Source organism: Bacidia gigantensis, assembly GCF_019456465.1.
Source record: "Bacidia gigantensis strain McMullin 20006 chromosome Unknown contig_246, whole genome shotgun sequence".
Taxonomy (NCBI): domain Eukaryota; kingdom Fungi; phylum Ascomycota; class Lecanoromycetes; order Lecanorales; family Ramalinaceae; genus Bacidia; species Bacidia gigantensis.
Window position 1 is genome coordinate 716823 of NW_025408602.1, and position 18110 is coordinate 734932.

The 18110-nt window shown below is 48.4% G+C and overlaps 6 protein-coding genes across 6 annotated transcripts; 4 read left to right on the forward strand and 2 right to left on the reverse strand.

The window, feature by feature from the left end:
- Positions 1-80: 80 nt before the first annotated feature.
- KY384_005887 (uncharacterized protein) lies at positions 81-896 on the forward strand (the record flags this gene model as incomplete). The annotated part of the gene is made up of 2 exons (XM_044814385.1): positions 81-129; positions 622-896. 2 exons carry the CDS (start codon positions 81-83, stop codon positions 894-896), a joined length of 324 nt encoding a protein of 107 aa, XP_044668535.1.
- Positions 897-1225: 329 nt separating this feature from the next.
- Positions 1226-4421, forward strand: KY384_005888 (uncharacterized protein; the record flags this gene model as incomplete). Its single annotated transcript, XM_044814386.1, has 4 exons — positions 1226-2018; positions 2221-2445; positions 2502-2911; positions 2961-4421. 4 exons carry the CDS (start codon positions 1226-1228, stop codon positions 4419-4421), a joined length of 2889 nt encoding a protein of 962 aa, XP_044668536.1.
- Positions 4422-5033: 612 nt separating this feature from the next.
- KY384_005889 (uncharacterized protein) lies at positions 5034-6496 on the forward strand (the record flags this gene model as incomplete). The annotated part of the gene is made up of 2 exons (XM_044814387.1): positions 5034-5559; positions 5619-6496. 2 exons carry the CDS (start codon positions 5034-5036, stop codon positions 6494-6496), a joined length of 1404 nt encoding a protein of 467 aa, XP_044668537.1.
- Positions 6497-7949: 1453 nt separating this feature from the next.
- On the reverse strand, positions 7950-11934 carry KY384_005890 (uncharacterized protein; the record flags this gene model as incomplete). The annotated part of the gene is made up of 12 exons (XM_044814388.1): positions 7950-8007; positions 8064-8161; positions 8215-8263; positions 8318-8460; positions 8521-8538; positions 8732-8831; positions 8886-9847; positions 9893-9986; positions 10034-10593; positions 10642-11389; positions 11436-11791; positions 11839-11934. 12 exons carry the CDS (start codon positions 11932-11934, stop codon positions 7950-7952), a joined length of 3282 nt encoding a protein of 1093 aa, XP_044668538.1.
- A 798-nt stretch (positions 11935-12732) lies between these two features.
- On the reverse strand, positions 12733-14034 carry KY384_005891 (uncharacterized protein; the record flags this gene model as incomplete). Its single annotated transcript, XM_044814389.1, has 3 exons — positions 12733-12970; positions 13018-13353; positions 13406-14034. The coding sequence occupies 3 exons, from the start codon at positions 14032-14034 to the stop codon at positions 12733-12735; spliced, it is 1203 nt and encodes a 400-aa protein (XP_044668539.1).
- A 657-nt stretch (positions 14035-14691) lies between these two features.
- On the forward strand, positions 14692-18087 carry KY384_005892 (uncharacterized protein; the record flags this gene model as incomplete). The annotated part of the gene is made up of 1 exon (XM_044814390.1): positions 14692-18087. The coding sequence occupies one exon, from the start codon at positions 14692-14694 to the stop codon at positions 18085-18087; it is 3396 nt and encodes a 1131-aa protein (XP_044668540.1).
- Positions 18088-18110: the final 23 nt, after the last annotated feature.

Sequence of the window (18110 nt, forward strand, 5' to 3'; positions counted from 1 at the left end):
AAATCTCCCGACACGTCAATCACTACAGTACATCTAGATGGAACTACAGACTGGAGACTTGTAGGCCGTGCCCTCACTGCATGGACGGGCCGAACTTTGTCAATATCTCCGGCGGTGAACAGAAGATTGGTATGCTCAGCCCCGACTTGATGCGTTTGTTCTGATAGCAAGTCGACTTTGGCGCATTGGGGAAGCACTGAAGTCACAGGTCGGGGTTTGCTCGCTCTGGCAGGTCGGGGATCGATATTTCAGGTGCAAGTAGACGTGGGAGAGACTTACATCGCCCATCCGAGGTTCTAACCCCCCCAGATATGCGTGGGGCCCCCGTTAATATTGGCCAGCAACATCGTCGCATATTCGATCAATGAATACCTGCCTTTGCCGTACCGATTGAGTTCATCGACGCTGCGGTTCCAAATTCCGAGCCTTTCTAAGTTTTTCCGGGGATCTAAATTCATCGTGAACTTGAGGGCAAGCCAAACGTGGCAGACGATTTCGAAGGCATGGTTTGGCCTTCGCACATGGACGAGGACTGTCATTTGGGGAGACCGCGTTTGTTGATGCCAGTCACTAAAGCGGAGATATTTGTTAATGGGAAATAGCTATTTCTTCAATTTCGAGGCCCAACAACGATCCTTCTCCAGACTCGCGCCGCCCGACTCAATGATGTCCTCACCTCGCGCGAGGTAAATGAGATAGCTGAAGCTCAACCTGGCATAGTCCAGTCTCTAGTAGACCTACAGCGACTGGCGAATGTTGCGGATCCCTCAAAAGCTGCAAATACGCAGACTACGTCCGCCGCGACCGTCAAGGCTCCCCGAATGCGTACTGCAAGCATTGATCCTGACGGCAGAGTGATCTTCGAGGCTTCTGAAGGTCTAAAGAACGTAAATTGAATGGTGGCCAAGTCCACATCTGTATAACAGTCATGTACGCTTTCACACCTGCGACTACCTTATTCTCTGCGCAACACCCTTAACATTGCTGGAACACTTGATACTTCACGAAAAGAAGAAGGACTGTTGAGAGTTGTCCACGGGCTCACAGGGAAGCTTGCGGAAGGAGACGGGCTGGGGGCAGTCCAAAGTCAAGTCACGAGGTGCGAAAATTAGTCCAATTAGAAGGCCTAGAACTCAATGCCAAGAAGGCACGCGACCACTTAAAGCTTCAACATCCCCACCATTTCTAAAAACAATAATGGGCCTCCATTAATAATAGCTTCAAAATGCATTTACCACAGATCAAGAAGTCTTTGGACCGGGTCCTTCACCCACTGGACTATGACGGTCGTCAACAGGCCAAGGAGGCTAAGCTTGAAAAGCGCTTTCTCAAGGAAAACAAGCCTAAGCCTCTACCTTCTTCACGTGTCAATATCACCCAAGAATCCCTTGTGACCGAATTGCCCGTCATTACTTTCTTTCGTTTGCCTCTAGAGATCCGCATGCAGATCTATGAACTCGTCCTCGGTCAGCGCCTCCTACACCTTATCCACTATCCAGGCTGCATAAAGCATATCGACTGTGGACGTGAGCACGCAAAAGATGTCGAAATTCCAAGTCATCAGCCAGCAGCATACAACGTTGCACACTGGCGCAATAACACTACTACCGGTCTTCCGTTACTACTTACTTGCAAGACGATCTATCGCGAGGCAATCCACGTCTTGTATAGGACCAACACATTCTCCTTGAGCGATCTGAATATACTAAGATACTGGAGAGACCTCCCTCTCGTACGCCTCCAGCACTTCCAAGATATACACCAATTGAAGATTTCCTGGACTTACTACAAAAATCCTGGCCTATCTATAGGCTTGGTCTACGAGCCATATGACTGGTCCACATGGCAGCGCTTCTGGAATATTCTTGCTAGAGAGATGCCAAATTTGAGAAAATTGGAACTGGCTTTGGAATGTGTCGGGATGGGAGAGGAAGTTTATGTAGACCAGCCATTCGTGAAAGTCATGATGGAAGTCAGAGGCATTGAGCAGTCCTCACTTGATATCTCAACAAGAGATAGTATGAAGAATAAGAGATGCCCCGACATTGAGGAAGCTCTGGCCGAAGCGTGGCGGCAACCACGCTGAAATCGCGACTAAGTTAGTCTGATCAAGGTCGTTAAAAGGAGCCGCGGAAGATTGCCGCTGTCCGGCGCGATTGGGAAAGTCTTGGCGTTTGTTTACGTGAGGCTCACCGAGTTCACTGATTTCTAGCTTGCCAGCAACTGGCGCTTTACTCTCCAGTATGGGCATAAGAGTCATAGCCAGGATAAGACCCCAACAAAAGCATGAGCTAGATAAGGATACAATTATCTCAATATCGAACACTAACAGCGCAGCTGTGGTCAAGGTGCCAAACCCCAAAAATGGAAGTGAACTGTACTCTTTCCAATTCAGTGGTGTCTATGATCAGCATGCGACTCAACAGGATATCTTCGACAATGAAAGTATGCACCGTTTTCTTTCAATCTTAGAGTAATCAGATGCTAAAACATCGTGGCAGTCTCCCCCACAATAAAACAGCTCTTCAGCGGCTTTGACGTTACAATTTTTGCATATGGCAGCACTGGTACTGGCAAGACGCATACAATGCGGGGAGCGAAATCACTCGCCGATCGAGGTGTTATCCCACGGCTTCTGTCTGGCGTCTATCGTCGGGCTCGAAAGATGATGAAAGATTCCGACGGCGCCACGAGCGTCAGAATAGCTCTTGCATATTACGAGATTTATAATGACAAAGTATTCGACCTCTTCGAGCCGTCAGAGAAACGGTCTGCTACAGGACTGCCAATCAGAGACAATGCAGGCAAGACAGTCGTTGTTGGCTTGACGGAGAGACCGTGTGAGAGCTTGAAGGAATTCGAGCAATTGTATGATGAAGCAAATGTCAACCGATCGACAGGGGCTACCAAAGTGGGTGATATGTCGACCTTTGATGAATATCATGATTAACAGAGCGTAGCTCAATGCATCTTCCTCTCGCTCGCACGCAGTTCTACGTTTGACATTAACCATCTCCTCGGGCGACGAATTAAGGACCTGCATAGCATCCGCCATCGACTTAGCAGGCTCAGAAGATAACCGGAGAACCGAAAATGGCAAAGAGCGAATGGTAGAATCCGCGAGTATTAACAAGAGTTTGTTCACACTTGCGAAATGCGTCGAGGCAATTGGCCGTGGCGACGAGCGAATTCCTTATCGAGAGAGCAAGATGACTCGGATATTATCCTTAGGTCAAACGAAAGGAATCACGGTCATGATCCTGAACTTAGCACCAATTCGATCGTGCCACCTGGACACCTTGAGCTCGCTTCACTTCGCCAATCGAACGAAGAAAATTGAAGTCAGAGAGATAGAGAATGAACCTGTCTTCAAAGGTTGTACCCGGGCCGTACCATCTTTCGTTGGATCAACCATACAGCGACAGCCTCTCCGGCCCTTGGCAAGCACAGTGCACAATGCAGGCATGGCCGCCGCTTTAGTAACGAAGAAAGTCGACAAACAGTCTAAAACTTTCGCTGTATTTTCGGATCGATCACGCCCGTCTAATGGTCAGTTGCGATCGCGTCTGGCACCACAGACTCACAGGTCTCCCCTGAAGCGATCATCCGATCTGTTCTCCTCATCGGCATCACGGCCAGCAAAGCGGAGGACACAATTCAAGAAAATGGACACTTCCCAGCCGAATATGTCACAGCAGGCAATGGAAGACATGATCGAGCGCAAGGTGACAGACATGCTGGCCGCACGAGCGCTTGATCAGCCGTCCATAGCTCCTCAGCCGGAAATTAGTGAGGACGTCCGGCGACGACTAGCAGATCTTGAGAAGAAGATCGAAGGTAAAGATGATGGGCGGGAGCAAGGGTTGAGTTTCCTCTTGATGGCTAAACAACATGCCGTACGCGGTGAGGATGCGAGCGCGCTACGAATGTATACGCTTGCGAAAGACTTCTTTCCTCAACACCAAAAGCTTGAATTCAAGATTGAGAAGCTACAAGCCAAGATGATCCTCAAACAAGATGCTGTCGAGATAGATCGACAAGAGATCACTCCCCAGGGCTCGAAGCCAAACAAGTTTCTGCTGAAGAAGCCGAGCCAACGGTGTATGGACGAGAATGATCCAGATTACGAGCCTGAATCGCGCACCGGACAGCGACATGATAGAATAAATTCTCCGCCCATTGATTGGGAGAGCGGTCAAGAGCAGACTCCTCGAAGCCAACGGCTATTGCAAGTAGTCAACAGTAGAGATGTATCTCGGATACGTCAGTTGAAGGGAGTGGGTGCGAAAAAGGCTAAAGCAATACTAGAGGCTTTTGCAACACAAGAAGAGCCAGGACGACTGGTACGAGATTTGAGGGAGTTGAGTCATCTGAAAGGCGTTGGGGCCAAGGCGGTGGAAAACATGCGGGAAGCTTTATGACTTTCCTCATAAGAGTCACATTCGCTGTGTCTTGTAGATGGATGACGAATTGAATTCTCTAATCTTTCCCCGTGGTAGGCGTAATACCGTGATTGATAATGGAGGTGCGACGGCTGTGAGCTCGGCCGTAACATATTTAGCCCGAGATATCCGAACAGATAGCGGCGGAATCTCCCGCTTGGGAAAGCTTGAAAAGTGACGAGATCATGGGAGAGAACGTGCTTGAGCTATTTCGAGAGTAGTGCCTGACATCCTGGGCGGTGATTGGTAGCAGCCTCAAAGCTAGACAGATGCAAGGATCTATCCTAGATAGGCAAAGTCCTCCACAATTGGCTCGGTAGACGCTTCGGTATTTCTCTGAGCCCCGAGAGCGATATCTCCGCCCTTCTGTTCGCCCATACCGCCGTTTCTCCTCATTCAGTCATCAGTCATACAGTCATAGCCTCTCCGCTACTCTATAATATTGTTGGACTGGTCCGTAGCTCGATCCTACAAGAATGGGCATATGCTTATAAGCCCACCCGTGTTTCGATCCTCACCACTTGGAGTTTAACAACAGTTGGATTGCGAATTCCATTTTGACATTGCTCATCTGCCATTCCAGCCACCACCATGGCTGAATCTTCAGGCTCTTCGACCACCATGCACGAGAAGAAATCATTCGACCGCTCCTCCTCCTCCCCCTCGCACGCCGGCCCCATAGAGACAACAGCGAACATAATGGCGGAGACGGCAGAAGAACCACATGAGAAGGATCTTGAGAAAGCGGTGGAAGCAGCTGGTACAAAGATTCCACCCGTGTCTGCAATGGACCCTCCCCCAGATGGAGGTCTGGAGGCGTGGCTCGTGGTCTCTGGCGCTTTCGCATGTCTCTTCTGCAGTTTCGGCTGGATCAATGCAATTGGCGTCTTCCAGACTGAATGGGAGAAGCATCAGCTCCGCAACTATACCCCAAGTACAATCTCATGGATCCCATCACTCGAGGTTTTTGTGATGTTTGCTGGTGGTCCGATCGCGGGCAAGCTCTACGATAATTATGGACCGAAGTGGATTCTGCTGGTGGGCTCGTTCTTCCATGTGTTTGGCCTAATGATGGCGAGCATCAGTACGACGTACTATCAATTCCTACTTTCGCAAGGTACACAGTGGCTCCCCCTCCAAAACACTATCTCTTGCCTTGACTGAACAATTTCCCAGGCCTATGCAGCCCAATTGGCGCTTGTCTGATCTTTTACTCCGCCATGTCGTCGGTGGGCGGCTGGTTCTCGAAGAATCGCGCCCTCGCCTTTGGCGTCATGGCATCCGGCTCTTCGCTAGGTGGTGTCATCTTTCCCATCATGGTTCAGCGCATTATTGCCCGAAGCGGCTTCGGGTGGGCCATGAGGGCTTCGGCGTTTCTAATCCTTGGGATGCAAGTCTACGCCAACCTCACGGTCAAGTCTCGTTTCAAGCAAAAACCAACGCCATGGAGAATCGGCGAGTTCATTAAACCTTATACCGAGATGCCCTTCTTCTTGGTCGTTCTCGCATCATTCTTCTTCTTCTTTGGCATGTTTTTGCCTTTTACTTTCATCATCTTGTCGGCCGAGTACAACGGGATGAGCGCAAGTCTAGCAGGCTATTTGCTTTCCATCCTCAACGCGGTTTCTATCTTTGGCCGAACTTTGCCCGGCTTTGTCGCAGATCGCGTGGGCCGGTTCAACATTATGATTGTCACTTCATTCCTCTCGACTATCGTTGTACTGGCCCTCTGGTTGCCAGCGAAAGGCAACATACCTTACATTCTGTTCGCCGCCATCTATGGGTTTTCTTCGGGAGCTTTTGTGTCGCTTGCGCCAGCTCTCATTGCTCAAATTTCCGATATCAGACAGCTCGGTGTGCGGACCGGGTCGATGTTTATGGTCATCAGTTTTGCAGCGCTTGTGGGCAGTCCAATTGGCGGACAGCTGATCATCGAGAACAACGGCAACTATTTACATCTGCAGATATTTTGCGGTATCATGATGGCGGCTGGATCTTGCGTATTTGTAGCAGCGAGAGCAAGCTTGCAAGGCTTCAAGTGGGTCAAGGTATAAGGGATATGCATCGGTAATGATGAACGTATAATGTTTAGACAGCGCATTTGGTATAGTAATGGGTTGGAAAGCAGGGCAGCATCATCTAAAACAAAATATGTGCTCGGTGAATGGTATGTAGCAAATCATAGCGCTGGCGCCGCATTGGTTCCTGATGGAAACACTACTGAAGCATCAGTATATCTCCATCACCAACCATATCCTTTGCTCAAGTTTTCTTCTATACATTTCTAGTGAGCGTTCTTGTCTTCAACCGAAGCAGAATATCAAGATTGAGGAAACGACCCGCCCGATTCAAGATCTACGGTAATTGCATATCGAACCGACCCTTGTTAACTGCAAGCGTGGCAGCCACGCGAGAGGGATCGGCAGGGGAACCCGGGGGAAATGACGGATAAAAGATAGCTTTATATTCATCACCCGGAAATCGCAGTCCTCTCCCTTATTATTCACCGCTCTTCATACTACAACTACTACTACTATCACTAATAATAACAATAATAATAATAATACATAATCACCGCAATCCTCGCTCTCTACTGACCCGACTCGTGCTTGTCTTCGTAGTTCAAGAGAACAGTCCACTCCTTTCACAGAGGATTCTCTTGCATCGCCGCACCTACCCTCTCCTCCTGCGGTAGCCACTCCTCTGTGAATCCACTTCCTGCCTTTCCCTCCCTCGCCGAACTCAACGATTGGAGCTCGGCCGTCTGATGAGACTCTATTCGCAGCCTATCCACCATCTGCAAAACAATAATGCACGCGCTCATATCTCGCGTACGGGACCGTATGACCTATTCCCCTCCTTACCCTCGAAGCACCAGCTAATTCCCTTTCCCTTCTCCCTCGCTTTCCACCTTCCCTGCGCGAAGAGGATCCCAACTGACTTCGAGGGTGGTGGACTAGGCTTAGAGCTCCTCCGCCTCGAGAAGACATACACCCGCCGTCGCAACCACAAGCCGAGCAGCCCGGCCGCGCAATACAGTGATGGCGAATATACTTTTACTCAGAGCGGTGGGGCGCGGAAAGAGGGGCAGCATGTAAAGGGATCAAAGGCACGAGGAGGTTTCTGGGGAGACTGTGGGGGGGGTTGGAGGATTCGGGGACGGCCGTGAATAGGAGTTGGGGGGCACTTTGGGTGGAAGGAAGGGAACGAGAATAGTGGTGCAATGGGTGGTGGTACTGTCATGCATAGCGCGGTGTAAAGATTATGGGGGGAGTCATTCGGCGTATGTTCAGAAGATACCATTTTACGTCTGGTTGACACGGCGGGTAAAGCATACCCAAGGGTAATATGATTCTGTACATAGTCGCTCTGCTTGTATGTATACACTGCTAAGCTACTTGAAGGAGAATTGCGAGTGAGATGGTCCATTGACTTTTGGTGTATTCAGAGTAACTGGATGTGACGTGACGGTCTTTCGGCATGTGAGGCTGATTTTACTACCACGCCTTATGCCGCTTGTGCTGCGAAGTTCAGAGTTTGCTGGCCGCGCTCCGGATCACTCATTCTGGGAGAGAGGACTCATTAACTTTGTTGAATGTGGACGGGTATGAAAAGACTCACTTGATTATCTTCACATCGTCGCCATGGTTTTTCGTGTTGGCCTGTTGCGGCGAGATAAGAACGAATTGTTTCCCAGGGGAATTTCGCGCGAACTGGATCTGCACGTCACTGGTCAGCAGCTGAATCGCCTCACTTGAGGAGTTGCATGTACCATCATGCCCATGCTGATTTCTCGGTTGATGTTGTCCATGAAGACATCGCTACAGCCTGTCAGTATAACAAGCTCAGGCGTCCGTCCCACAGCCAAAGCTTACAATTCATCCAGACACCGGATAGGTGCGCCCATTGCTTCCCAGATTGAAAGCAGAAGGCAGATAGTAGAAAAAGACTTCTCTCCTCCAGACAGCCCATGCGTCGTATGCCCTTGGCCGCTCTTTCTTGTCTCATCAGGCTCAACCTAAGCCTTCGTGAGTACAGGTTGCCAAGATCAGCCAAGATCAATCAAGTGTTATCTTACATGAAGGTCAAGTGTTCTCTGTTTGTGGCTAGTCAGCAATTTGCCACGAAAACCGCGTTCGCTCAGCAAATAGAAAAATTGGATCCGAGCGCGGGCAGTGATCAGTCGTTGAAATACTTTCCACCGTTCTCGACGGTTGACGAGGGTTGTTTTCAGAAGCTGACGAGCATGAGCCCACAACGAAAGAAGACAGCCTCTAGGGAAATCTTACTTGAGCCAAGGTCTCGGTTCTCTCAATCTCCTCCTTCGCACGATCACGCGACTCGAAGGCTTTGCATGCGTTGCGAGCAATTTCCGCTCGATCGCCAGTCCTTCAGTTGCTTTAGCGAGCGGAACAGCTAGTCCAGAGAACATTGACGACTTACCTCTCTTGGGCGCTGTTAAGGTCTCGTTCCAGCTTTTTGTACTTGTTTTCTAGGGCGGTTTCCGTCTCTCCGGGTTCGATTGGCACTCGTCCACAGATTCTATTTGCCTCGCGTGTGAATTCGAGGACAGTCTCATCCTGTTGTTGACGGGTGTTCAATTGTCTAGCTTTCTCACGTTGTGCACTCTCAACAGCCTCTATTGAAGTGTTCTTGTCGTGCAGCGCGCCTGCCCGCTTGTTGGAGCATTGAGTTACCTTGCTCTCAGCTTTGAACACATGCGCCTCTGCTTCTTTGACAGCATCATCAAGTCGTGACAAGTTCGCCCTCACTTCTTTGAGGTTATGCTTGACATTATCGAGGGCAACGACAGCATCTCCATATGAGTTCTTTACCAATTCTTCTTCTTCATTTGCCTCCGTCACTTGTTCCTTTAGAGCTTCGAGACGACCTTCCTCGACTGCGTCTTGATCAAGCGCATCCTGTAATTCCTCCACATCACCCTGTGCACGTTGCGACTCGAATATCATTTCCTTTGCGGCTTTCTTGTGTTTCCCAACGAGTTGTTCACACTGAACAAGAAAAGCTTGTTTTTCTTGGTGTAACTTTTCCAGCCCATGGAGCTCGTTCTTCAAATCCTGTACATCTGACTTTTGCAATCTAAGATGGTAAGCCAGTTTCAGTACAACTCTGACGATGACCGACCTTATCTGGTATTCCAGGTCCGTCTTCATACGGGGGGCCCCATTGAAAGCAGGGATGAAAGATTCAGAAAGACCACCCCCAAAGCCGTAGCCGAATCTGATACCTTGTCCTCTTCTCTTGTTATGAGTAAAACATTGCCTTACATTGCGAATTCTATCCCCATTCATCGTCGAAAGAGCTTCCTCTCTGTTGGTGATAAGAATTGTTTGATCGATCCCTTGGCTTATGATCAGCGAATTTCGGACAAGCTCGTCGTCAATCTGTCAATGTCAGCGACTTCAGCGGTCAATGAGAAATACTACTACCTCTAGGACACGCATCCACGTTTCAAATTCTGGACCTGGTTCGTGATCGCTAGTATTGAGTCGCTTATCATTACCGATCAAAATCGGACATACGCTGATCAGGTTAGCAAGATTAGTACCAGAGCGCAACATGCAACATACCAATTGCATCTCTGCATAAGTGCCGACAATTTACTCTGGTCTTCCTTACTCGTAACAATGAAGGAATCAAGCGCACCACCAAATTGCTTTTCAAGAATGCTCGACCATGCAGGCTTTAGCAGCCTAACATGGCTACCTATTGGGCCAACTGGTTTGTTTCGAAGTGTATCATCCTGTCGTATAGCCTTAAGCAGACGAGGCATCGTACTCGAATAGCCATTGAGCTGCTCTCCGCTATCTCGTTGCATTGCCCCAAGCCTTCCATCTGCTTGCCGGACAGCTTGTCGTTTTATATCCACCTGTTCTTTTGATTCTTCTCTATCGGACTTAGCCTTTCGAACATTCTCCTCGAGTTTTGGAAGATCTTCGTCGTGGTCTTGACCTCTTTGCTTCGCTTGCAAGGCTTTTTCTTGTCTGTGTTCGAGTTCAAGCCGCCGCTCCGCGTTTTTACCGCCATCTGCTTCGCTCAAGCGCCGATGCTCGTCGTCGATTTCTGCCCTCAAGGTTTCAATCCTCTTCTTCACTGTTTTAATTTCATCTCCAATGCTACGTTGCTCGGCCTAATCAATTTATGAGATGCTTTTCAAGAATTCTTTCGATCCACTGACCTGCAATCCAGACGCTTCCTTCCTGTTCTTGTCAAAGTCGTCTTTCACAGAAATGTGTTCCTCTTCCAAAGGAGTTAAAGTCTGCTTTGCCATTTCTACAGCGTGCTCAGCTCGAGCTTTTGACTGTTCGGTCTGGTCAAAAGATTCGCTGTAACTAGCTGATTCTGCTTCTAAGCGTGATATCTCATCGTCTAGCCGCCGAAGTTCCAGGTCGTTCTCTTTTAGGATCGCCTCCTGGTCCTCGACTTGGATCCACGCCAGCTTTTGGGTCAGCATGTCAATCTTCTCACGGATCACGTCTTGCTGTTCTGAAAGTTGTAAAAGCTCCTGCGCTTTTTTTGCCTGATCGTCGAAGACCTCAAAATCCTGCGCCTTTTTGTGAAGCTCAGTATCGATAACGTCCAACGTTTGTTCAACGATGAGATAGTCGCCGTCTAGGTGCTCAAGTTGAGTGCCCTTCATAAAGAATTTGTACTTCTCTTGTGGAGATGAGTTATTCAGAAACTGCCGTGCCATATCTTGAGATAGCACGTTCATTGGGTTATCAATCTGTAGAGCAAAATAGTCGCACATCTCGTCTAGATCACTTTTCTTGTTGGAGATGAGTTTCCCGTTCCAGTTCTTCAATTTAAAGGCGCTACTCCCCGAGCGCGAGAAATGACGTTCGACGAATATAGCGTCCCCAAACGCATCGTGCTGATATGCGCTCTGCCCGAAGTTCTTGATCTTTACGCTCAGCATAGCAGACCTAATACGTCAGTGGTGCGCCACATATTTGTAAGGAGCCATCCTACTCTTGGCCCTCTTTAATGAAGCTTTTCAGGCTTTGGCCACGATTCGTTGAGCTTGCTTTTCCCCCCAAACATATTGTGATGGCGGTCAGAACAGCGCTCTTTCCGCTGCCATTATGGCCGATGACGAAGTTTATAAGGGGGCCCAGCTTCATTTCCAGATGCGTATGGCACATAAAGTTTGAGCAAGTGATCATCTCAATGATGCCATTGTCTGCGGCCTTGTTGTTGGCACGGGGTTTCGAGTTTTGCTGGGTTGCAAATTGCGTTGCTTGTTCTTCATCAAAGTCTTCATCATTCGAGGCCTCGGTCGATGAGAACCTTTCAATTTCATCATGCAAGAGCCGAGCCCTTTTCCTCTGCTACTGCATGAGCATTAGAACCCGAATGTAGGGAGTTGGCATACTGAAGCTTGCTGTAAGCTGGACTGAGCGCTTTCGACATCTAGGATTTCAGTATGTCCATCATCAATCGAGGATTGATGGCGTTTCATAGGCGCCATGGTGAGATCACACTGCTGGTAGCATGGACTCCGTCGTTCTTCCCGCACATAGGATCAGAGGACGCAAACGCGTGAATAATATTGAAGCGACGCGCCAAAGGCCGGGCTGGGGGGGCATTCGAAGACCTGCTTACGGAATAGGGAGTGATACAAACTACGCAGCCTTCCTCTTGTATGCGCATTTCTGAAAACTCCCGATTTGGCCATTTTTGCACCAGATCCAACAATCGAAGCATCTACATGCAATTCGCTACATTCCAATGAACAAAAATGGCGACTGACAATGGATTTCACTGCAATTTTTCATTCCCTCTCGTTATTTTCTTTTGAAGATTGTTCAGGTCTCGCCGTGCCTATGCTCGCTCTACCGCTTTCAAAGCTCGTTGCATCCCCCTGATTAACATACCAGTCTCCTCCAACCCTACACTCATTCTTACAAGATGCTCTTCCACGCCGAAGTCAGCGGCCTAAGATACTGTGTTAGCCAAATAAGAGTTTGACGGATGGAAGCTCACCCATTTCAGCTCTTGGTAATGAGCCAATAAAACATAGGGAGAACTTATTCGTCAGTACACTCAGGTGTACTGCAAGGTATAGACTACCACGTACCATAACGTGAAATTCGTTCCCAAGCTTGGCCCTTTCGCTGTTTCTAGGTTATCATAAAATGAAATTGCCTGGTCCCTCTGCTTGAACGTCACAGAAAGGAGGCCGCCGTAACCTCCACCCCGGTTTCGACAACGATCGTAGTTGTGCTTTGATGAGCTGTACTTCGGATAGTACACCTTTCGCACTATCTCAATCATCAGCCCAATTACGCATTCTATGGCTGGAGGCAACCGTGCCGTGTGGTGATGCAATTAGAGCATCACATATTGCCTCCGCATTTTCATTGATCCTTTTTATCCGTGTCACAAAGTCACGACTGTTTCGTTCCATGAATATCGCGTCTTCAGGCCAGTAATTATCCTCGTAGCTTAGGTTGAGTATTCGCTTGAGTCTGCTGTAATACTGTTGCCTTGGATTGAGTACCATACTGTGACTTGTGAGCCCACACGCTCGGTAGATAGACACGCAGCCTACCTGCCACCCATCACATTACACTCTCCTGTGAATACTTTTGTGAGGCTACTGACAACAATATCCGCGTAAGGAAGGACGTGTACGTTGAAAAAATTACCGATTGTTTCATCGACAACAACTGCAAAGCCATAGTGGTTGGCGAGGGAGCGAATCCGTGGAAGATTTGGCGTCTGCAGCAGAGGATTTCCTGGAAATTCGCAAAAGACTGCGAGGAATCGCTCCCCAGCCTCGCATCGCTTCTCTAAATCATCGAGTTCCTCATCTGATCCATAGCCGTAGAATTGACAACCGGGCCCAAATTTCTCTAGGATCTTGAGTGTATCTGTGTAAGGAAAGCTAACGGTCATGAATCAAATCCTTTGACAGATGGCCATAGTTGATGACATACCCATAGCTAACACTTTTTAAGTTGCCCTTACAAGCCATCATCATATTATGCGCGTGGAAAATAGCATTCATGCCACAGGAATATAGGTACACATCATCCTCTGAAAATCCATCGACGCTAGCAGTTCTAGTTGGAGGATGGGAAAGCCTTAAGGCTTCAGAAAGATCAACATTAGCTGTGAGAGCACCTGCTATACGTCTACGTATGGCCAGCTTCGCGCTGTCTGAAAGCGACTTGTCGAGATTCCTGCCAAAACGCTCCTCGACGAATTGTGCATGGTCACGAGGTTGATTTGGAACCTCACCTGGTTGGTCTATCGCTTCACACGACAAAGTAGTATCCATCGAGTTGTGCTTCTGATACCGTCTTGGCCCTTTACATAATATGGTGGAGCCCACCTTGGTTGCGTTCTGTCGATTGAGCGTTCGGGTCGCGCTTAAACGACCTTCGTAGAAGGCTTTCGAGCAATACTCAGCGCGCCGACTAGATATACCTTCTCCTGTATGCTGCCAGAACATTTTTGCAACATGCGAGTGCTCCTTCGAGAAGAGAAATGCAGACACGATGGGCTTCTGAGAGTCATTAGGGAAAAGATCGATGATTCGAGGCGAAATTGAGGTATCAAGCATTGGTTGCGCACGGAAGAATGCCAGACATCGAGATGCACTTATATTCGAAGGAAAGAGATATGCCTGCTCAGAGGGTGAGCCGTGCCACTGCACAATGGCTGTCGCAAAGGCTTGGATACTCTTATGGACGAAAAACCTAGCTCTAATTAATTAGAACCCGTAGTCCATGGCTCTTCACTGACCGAGGATATCCCGTGGTCATCCGTTTGACGACCCAGTCTTGACCTTCCTCATACCCGACGTTGGCTTGCCAAGTGGGCAGGGAGACTGAAAGAGCCTGGGCGAAATTAATTCATGCAATATGAAATCAAATCGGGGAAGCACACATGAGCTGTGTCCGAGGGAATCGACTGTCCAGTCGTGGACACGTCGGTTCTCGCAATCATTTTGGACCGTAATCTTGGGTCTCAGAGGATGTTGCGATTGTGAACAGAGGTTCTGTGTGTCGCCCCAAAACCGCTGACGGATCATGCCGAGACCGGAGTTCCTCTCCTGCGGATTGACGGGACGGATGCACGATTGATCCTCCCGTCGGTTCGGGCCGACTGTCTAGGAGGGGCTTTACCTTGCGAAGTTTTTCTTTGCATCTTTACAAGACTACCCTTACCCTTACAATCTTGGATGACCATATCAAGCGATATTTCCGGATTATCTAGAATGGCCATACCTTCCACAAAAAGGCGTAAGATCCAGGAACACCATGTTGGCTTGGAGGAACGGCCCACGGAGCAGGCCCGCAACTCACAGCGCAAAAGGGCAGAGCGACATAGTGACCATGCAAGCAGCAGCTTAAACCCCGTCTCAAAGTCGACTTCGCTAGCTCAAATTGAAGAATGCTCTCCAAGATCTGCCAGCTTCTTGGAGTCAGAGAACCGCAACCTAAGTCTCATAGACTTTCAAGTCAGCGAACTAATAAATCGTGTACAGCCAAAGTATGATCGCATGTGCAAGCTAGACAGCGCATTGCGTAAGCTCACAAGAATTATTCATGCTATCCCAGACCGGGAACCAATGTCATTGAGCGACGCGAAGCATGTCCAAAGTACCACACACAAAGTCAACATACCTTTTCCAGAAGTCCATTTCAATAAAGACATTAGGTACAAGCTCTCTTATGCCCAGCCTGCGAGTATAGAGGTCACCGGCTGCTATGCCCGAAGAACCTCCATCAATTTACACGAAAAGATCCTTGTAGACTTGGCTATTGGAATGCCCTCCCGACTTTTCGAAGATAAAGATTTCATGAATTATCGCTATTTCCACAAACGTGCATACTATCTCGCTTGTATTGCGACGGCAGTTCGAGAAAACTCGAACTGTCATTTCACGCTTGAATATGCTGATCAAGATGATAATGCTTTACAGCCAGTGATTGTTGTCAACCCTAGTATTGACAATGGTGAGGACGATTTCCGAAGCACTAAAGCCAGAATACGTATCGTCCTTCACGCTAGCCAAGATCTCTTCTCTTTGAAGAAAACTTTACCGACCCGAAATTGCATTAAAAATATAGACTCATGCAATGATGATAAAACGTTCACGATCCCTACGCCTTTTTACAATGCTACCCTTAGGTCTGAATGCTCTTCAGTGGCTCATGATAGAGCAATTAAAATAGCCTCTGAGAACGCAAGTGCATTTAAAGCAGCCAGTATCTTGGGTGCCGTTTGGCTTTCGCAGCGAGGCTTTGATAGCAGCATTTCATCCGGCGGGTTTGGATCTTTCCAATGGGATTGCATTATGGCTCTGCTTTTGCTGGGTGGCGATCACAAGGGCAGTCCGGTCTTGTCCACGAAATACACAGCTTATCAGATGTTCAAAGCAACTCTTCGGTACCTAGCAACAACGAGTTTAGTGGACTCACCAAAGGCTATTATGAGCAATGATCCACATCATGCTGGATTTCAAGTTCCGACTTTTTTTGACGGTGTGAGATGTGTCAATGTCTTATTCAAAATGACGTTATGGTCATATCATGCTCTGCGCCATTCAGCCATCAAAACCAATGAAATTCTTGCGGATCCTCTGGTGGATCATGTTGATGCATGTTTCCGTCAGAGAGTGAATTTTCCTATCTATGCATACGATTGTGCAATTCGAATGCCATGCAAGAACATTGCTTGTGATCAAGGTCGGCTATCACTCGTAGACTGTCAAGGCGGTATTCCTCTAGGCGAATTGTACACAGTCCTGCAGGAGGGACTTGGTGATCGTGTCACAAGAATTGATATCAGAAGTCCTCCTTCTGAAACGCGGCAGATAGGAACTTTATCAAGACAAATGTTGGAAGGGGGGAAGGTTTTAATAGGCTTCGACGTCAATGCGAAAACTGCTAATCGACTTATCGACAAGGGACCCTCTGCAGAAGACATTTCAGCTTCTCAAGGCTTCAGAAATTTCTGGGGAGAGAAAGCAGAGCTCAGGCGTTTCAGAGACGGCAGTATCCTCGAAAGCCTAGTTTGGTCGTCCGATGAGGGAGATGGATCTATACTTTCACAGATAATTCGATATTTACTGAATAAGCACTTAGCCAGAAATATCGCCGAAAGCATTGAATTTGCAGACGATGTTGTCCTGGGCTCAATTTTTCGCCTCGACATATTGAACTCAACAGATTGTCTGGCTCCATATCGACCGCTAATCACCGCCTTTGAAGCTTTGCAGAAAGACATACGTGCATTGGAGGGTTTACCACTTCGGATTCGTCAAGTTTCACCGGCGGATGCTCACTTGCGCTACTCCTCTCAGAAGGCGCCCAAGGCTAGCGCTTCTTTCTTTCGCGGACGATTGATGAATCTATGCGTCCGGTTCGAGGGATCAAATCGATGGCCAGACGATTTGAATGCCATACAGCGGTCAAAGATTGCGTTCCTCCTGAAGATGGCTGAGCGCCTCCAAGATCAAACGAATGGCCTTAATGCTTACCTAGGGCTTGAGCATCTTTCCAGACCCTGGCAGAATGTGCCGTTCCTAGATATTCACTATCCTACAGGAGCGGCCTTCCGCCTACGATTAGATGTCGAACACGAAAAATACTTGATCGAAAAAGAGCTCAGTATGACGGCTAAATCGACCACTGCGCGTGAAGCTGCAGCTTCGGCCCTATCGGCTTATAAGCGAAGCTTCATCCAAACACCGTTACACACTCAAGCCGTGAGCACTCTCTGTACACGTTTCGCGCTTCTTTCCCCTTGCATTCGTATCTTGAAGGCTTGGCGCGACTCTCATCTCCTTTCTGCGCACATCAGCGACGAACTCATCGAGTTGCTCACCATTCGCACTTTTGTCCACCCGGGACCATACTCTCTGCCTGGGAGCATCAGGACTGGCTTTTCAAGAACACTACTCTTCATCTCTAAATGGGACTGGCGGCGGCAACCCCTTATTGTCGATCTCAATGGCAACCTGAACAAGGACGAGGTAGAGGCAATCAACACACGGTTCGAAGCATGGAGGAGTATCGATCCTGCCATGAGCAAGATGGTTTTGTTTGCTGCCTCCAGTTTAGATCTCGATGGCATCACTTGGACAGAGTCCGGGCCTTCCAAAGTAGCAGCATTACGCTTCACTAGCTTAGCTAGAGCAGCGACATCTTTAATGGAAGGAAAAGGCTTCGACTTAGAGGTAGAAGGCTTATTCGCCCCAGATCTTTCCGGCTATGATTTCGTATTCTACCTGAACCGGGAAATCACAAACACTGCTAACGCTGGAGAGCCAGAAATGAATGGCTTCAAGAACTTGCAGATTGATCAACAGGCCGGTGTAAGACCGGCAGGTTTCGATCCTGCCGACTTATTTTTGAAGGAATTGAGAGAATTACACTCCAAGAATGTGGTTCTTTTTTGGAACGCTGATGGTGGAAGTGTTATTGGGGGGCTCTGGAACCCAATAACGACCTCAACCTCGTGGAGAATCAACATCGATTTCTCGTCGACGCCCACTCTTGAGGCCAACAATGAGAATGCAAAGGTTAACATCAATAGAATGGGAACTTTGAACGACATTGCAAGGCTTGGGGGTGATATGATTGAACGGCTCAAAGTGAGAAATTGAGACTATAAGCAGGCCATCTGTAG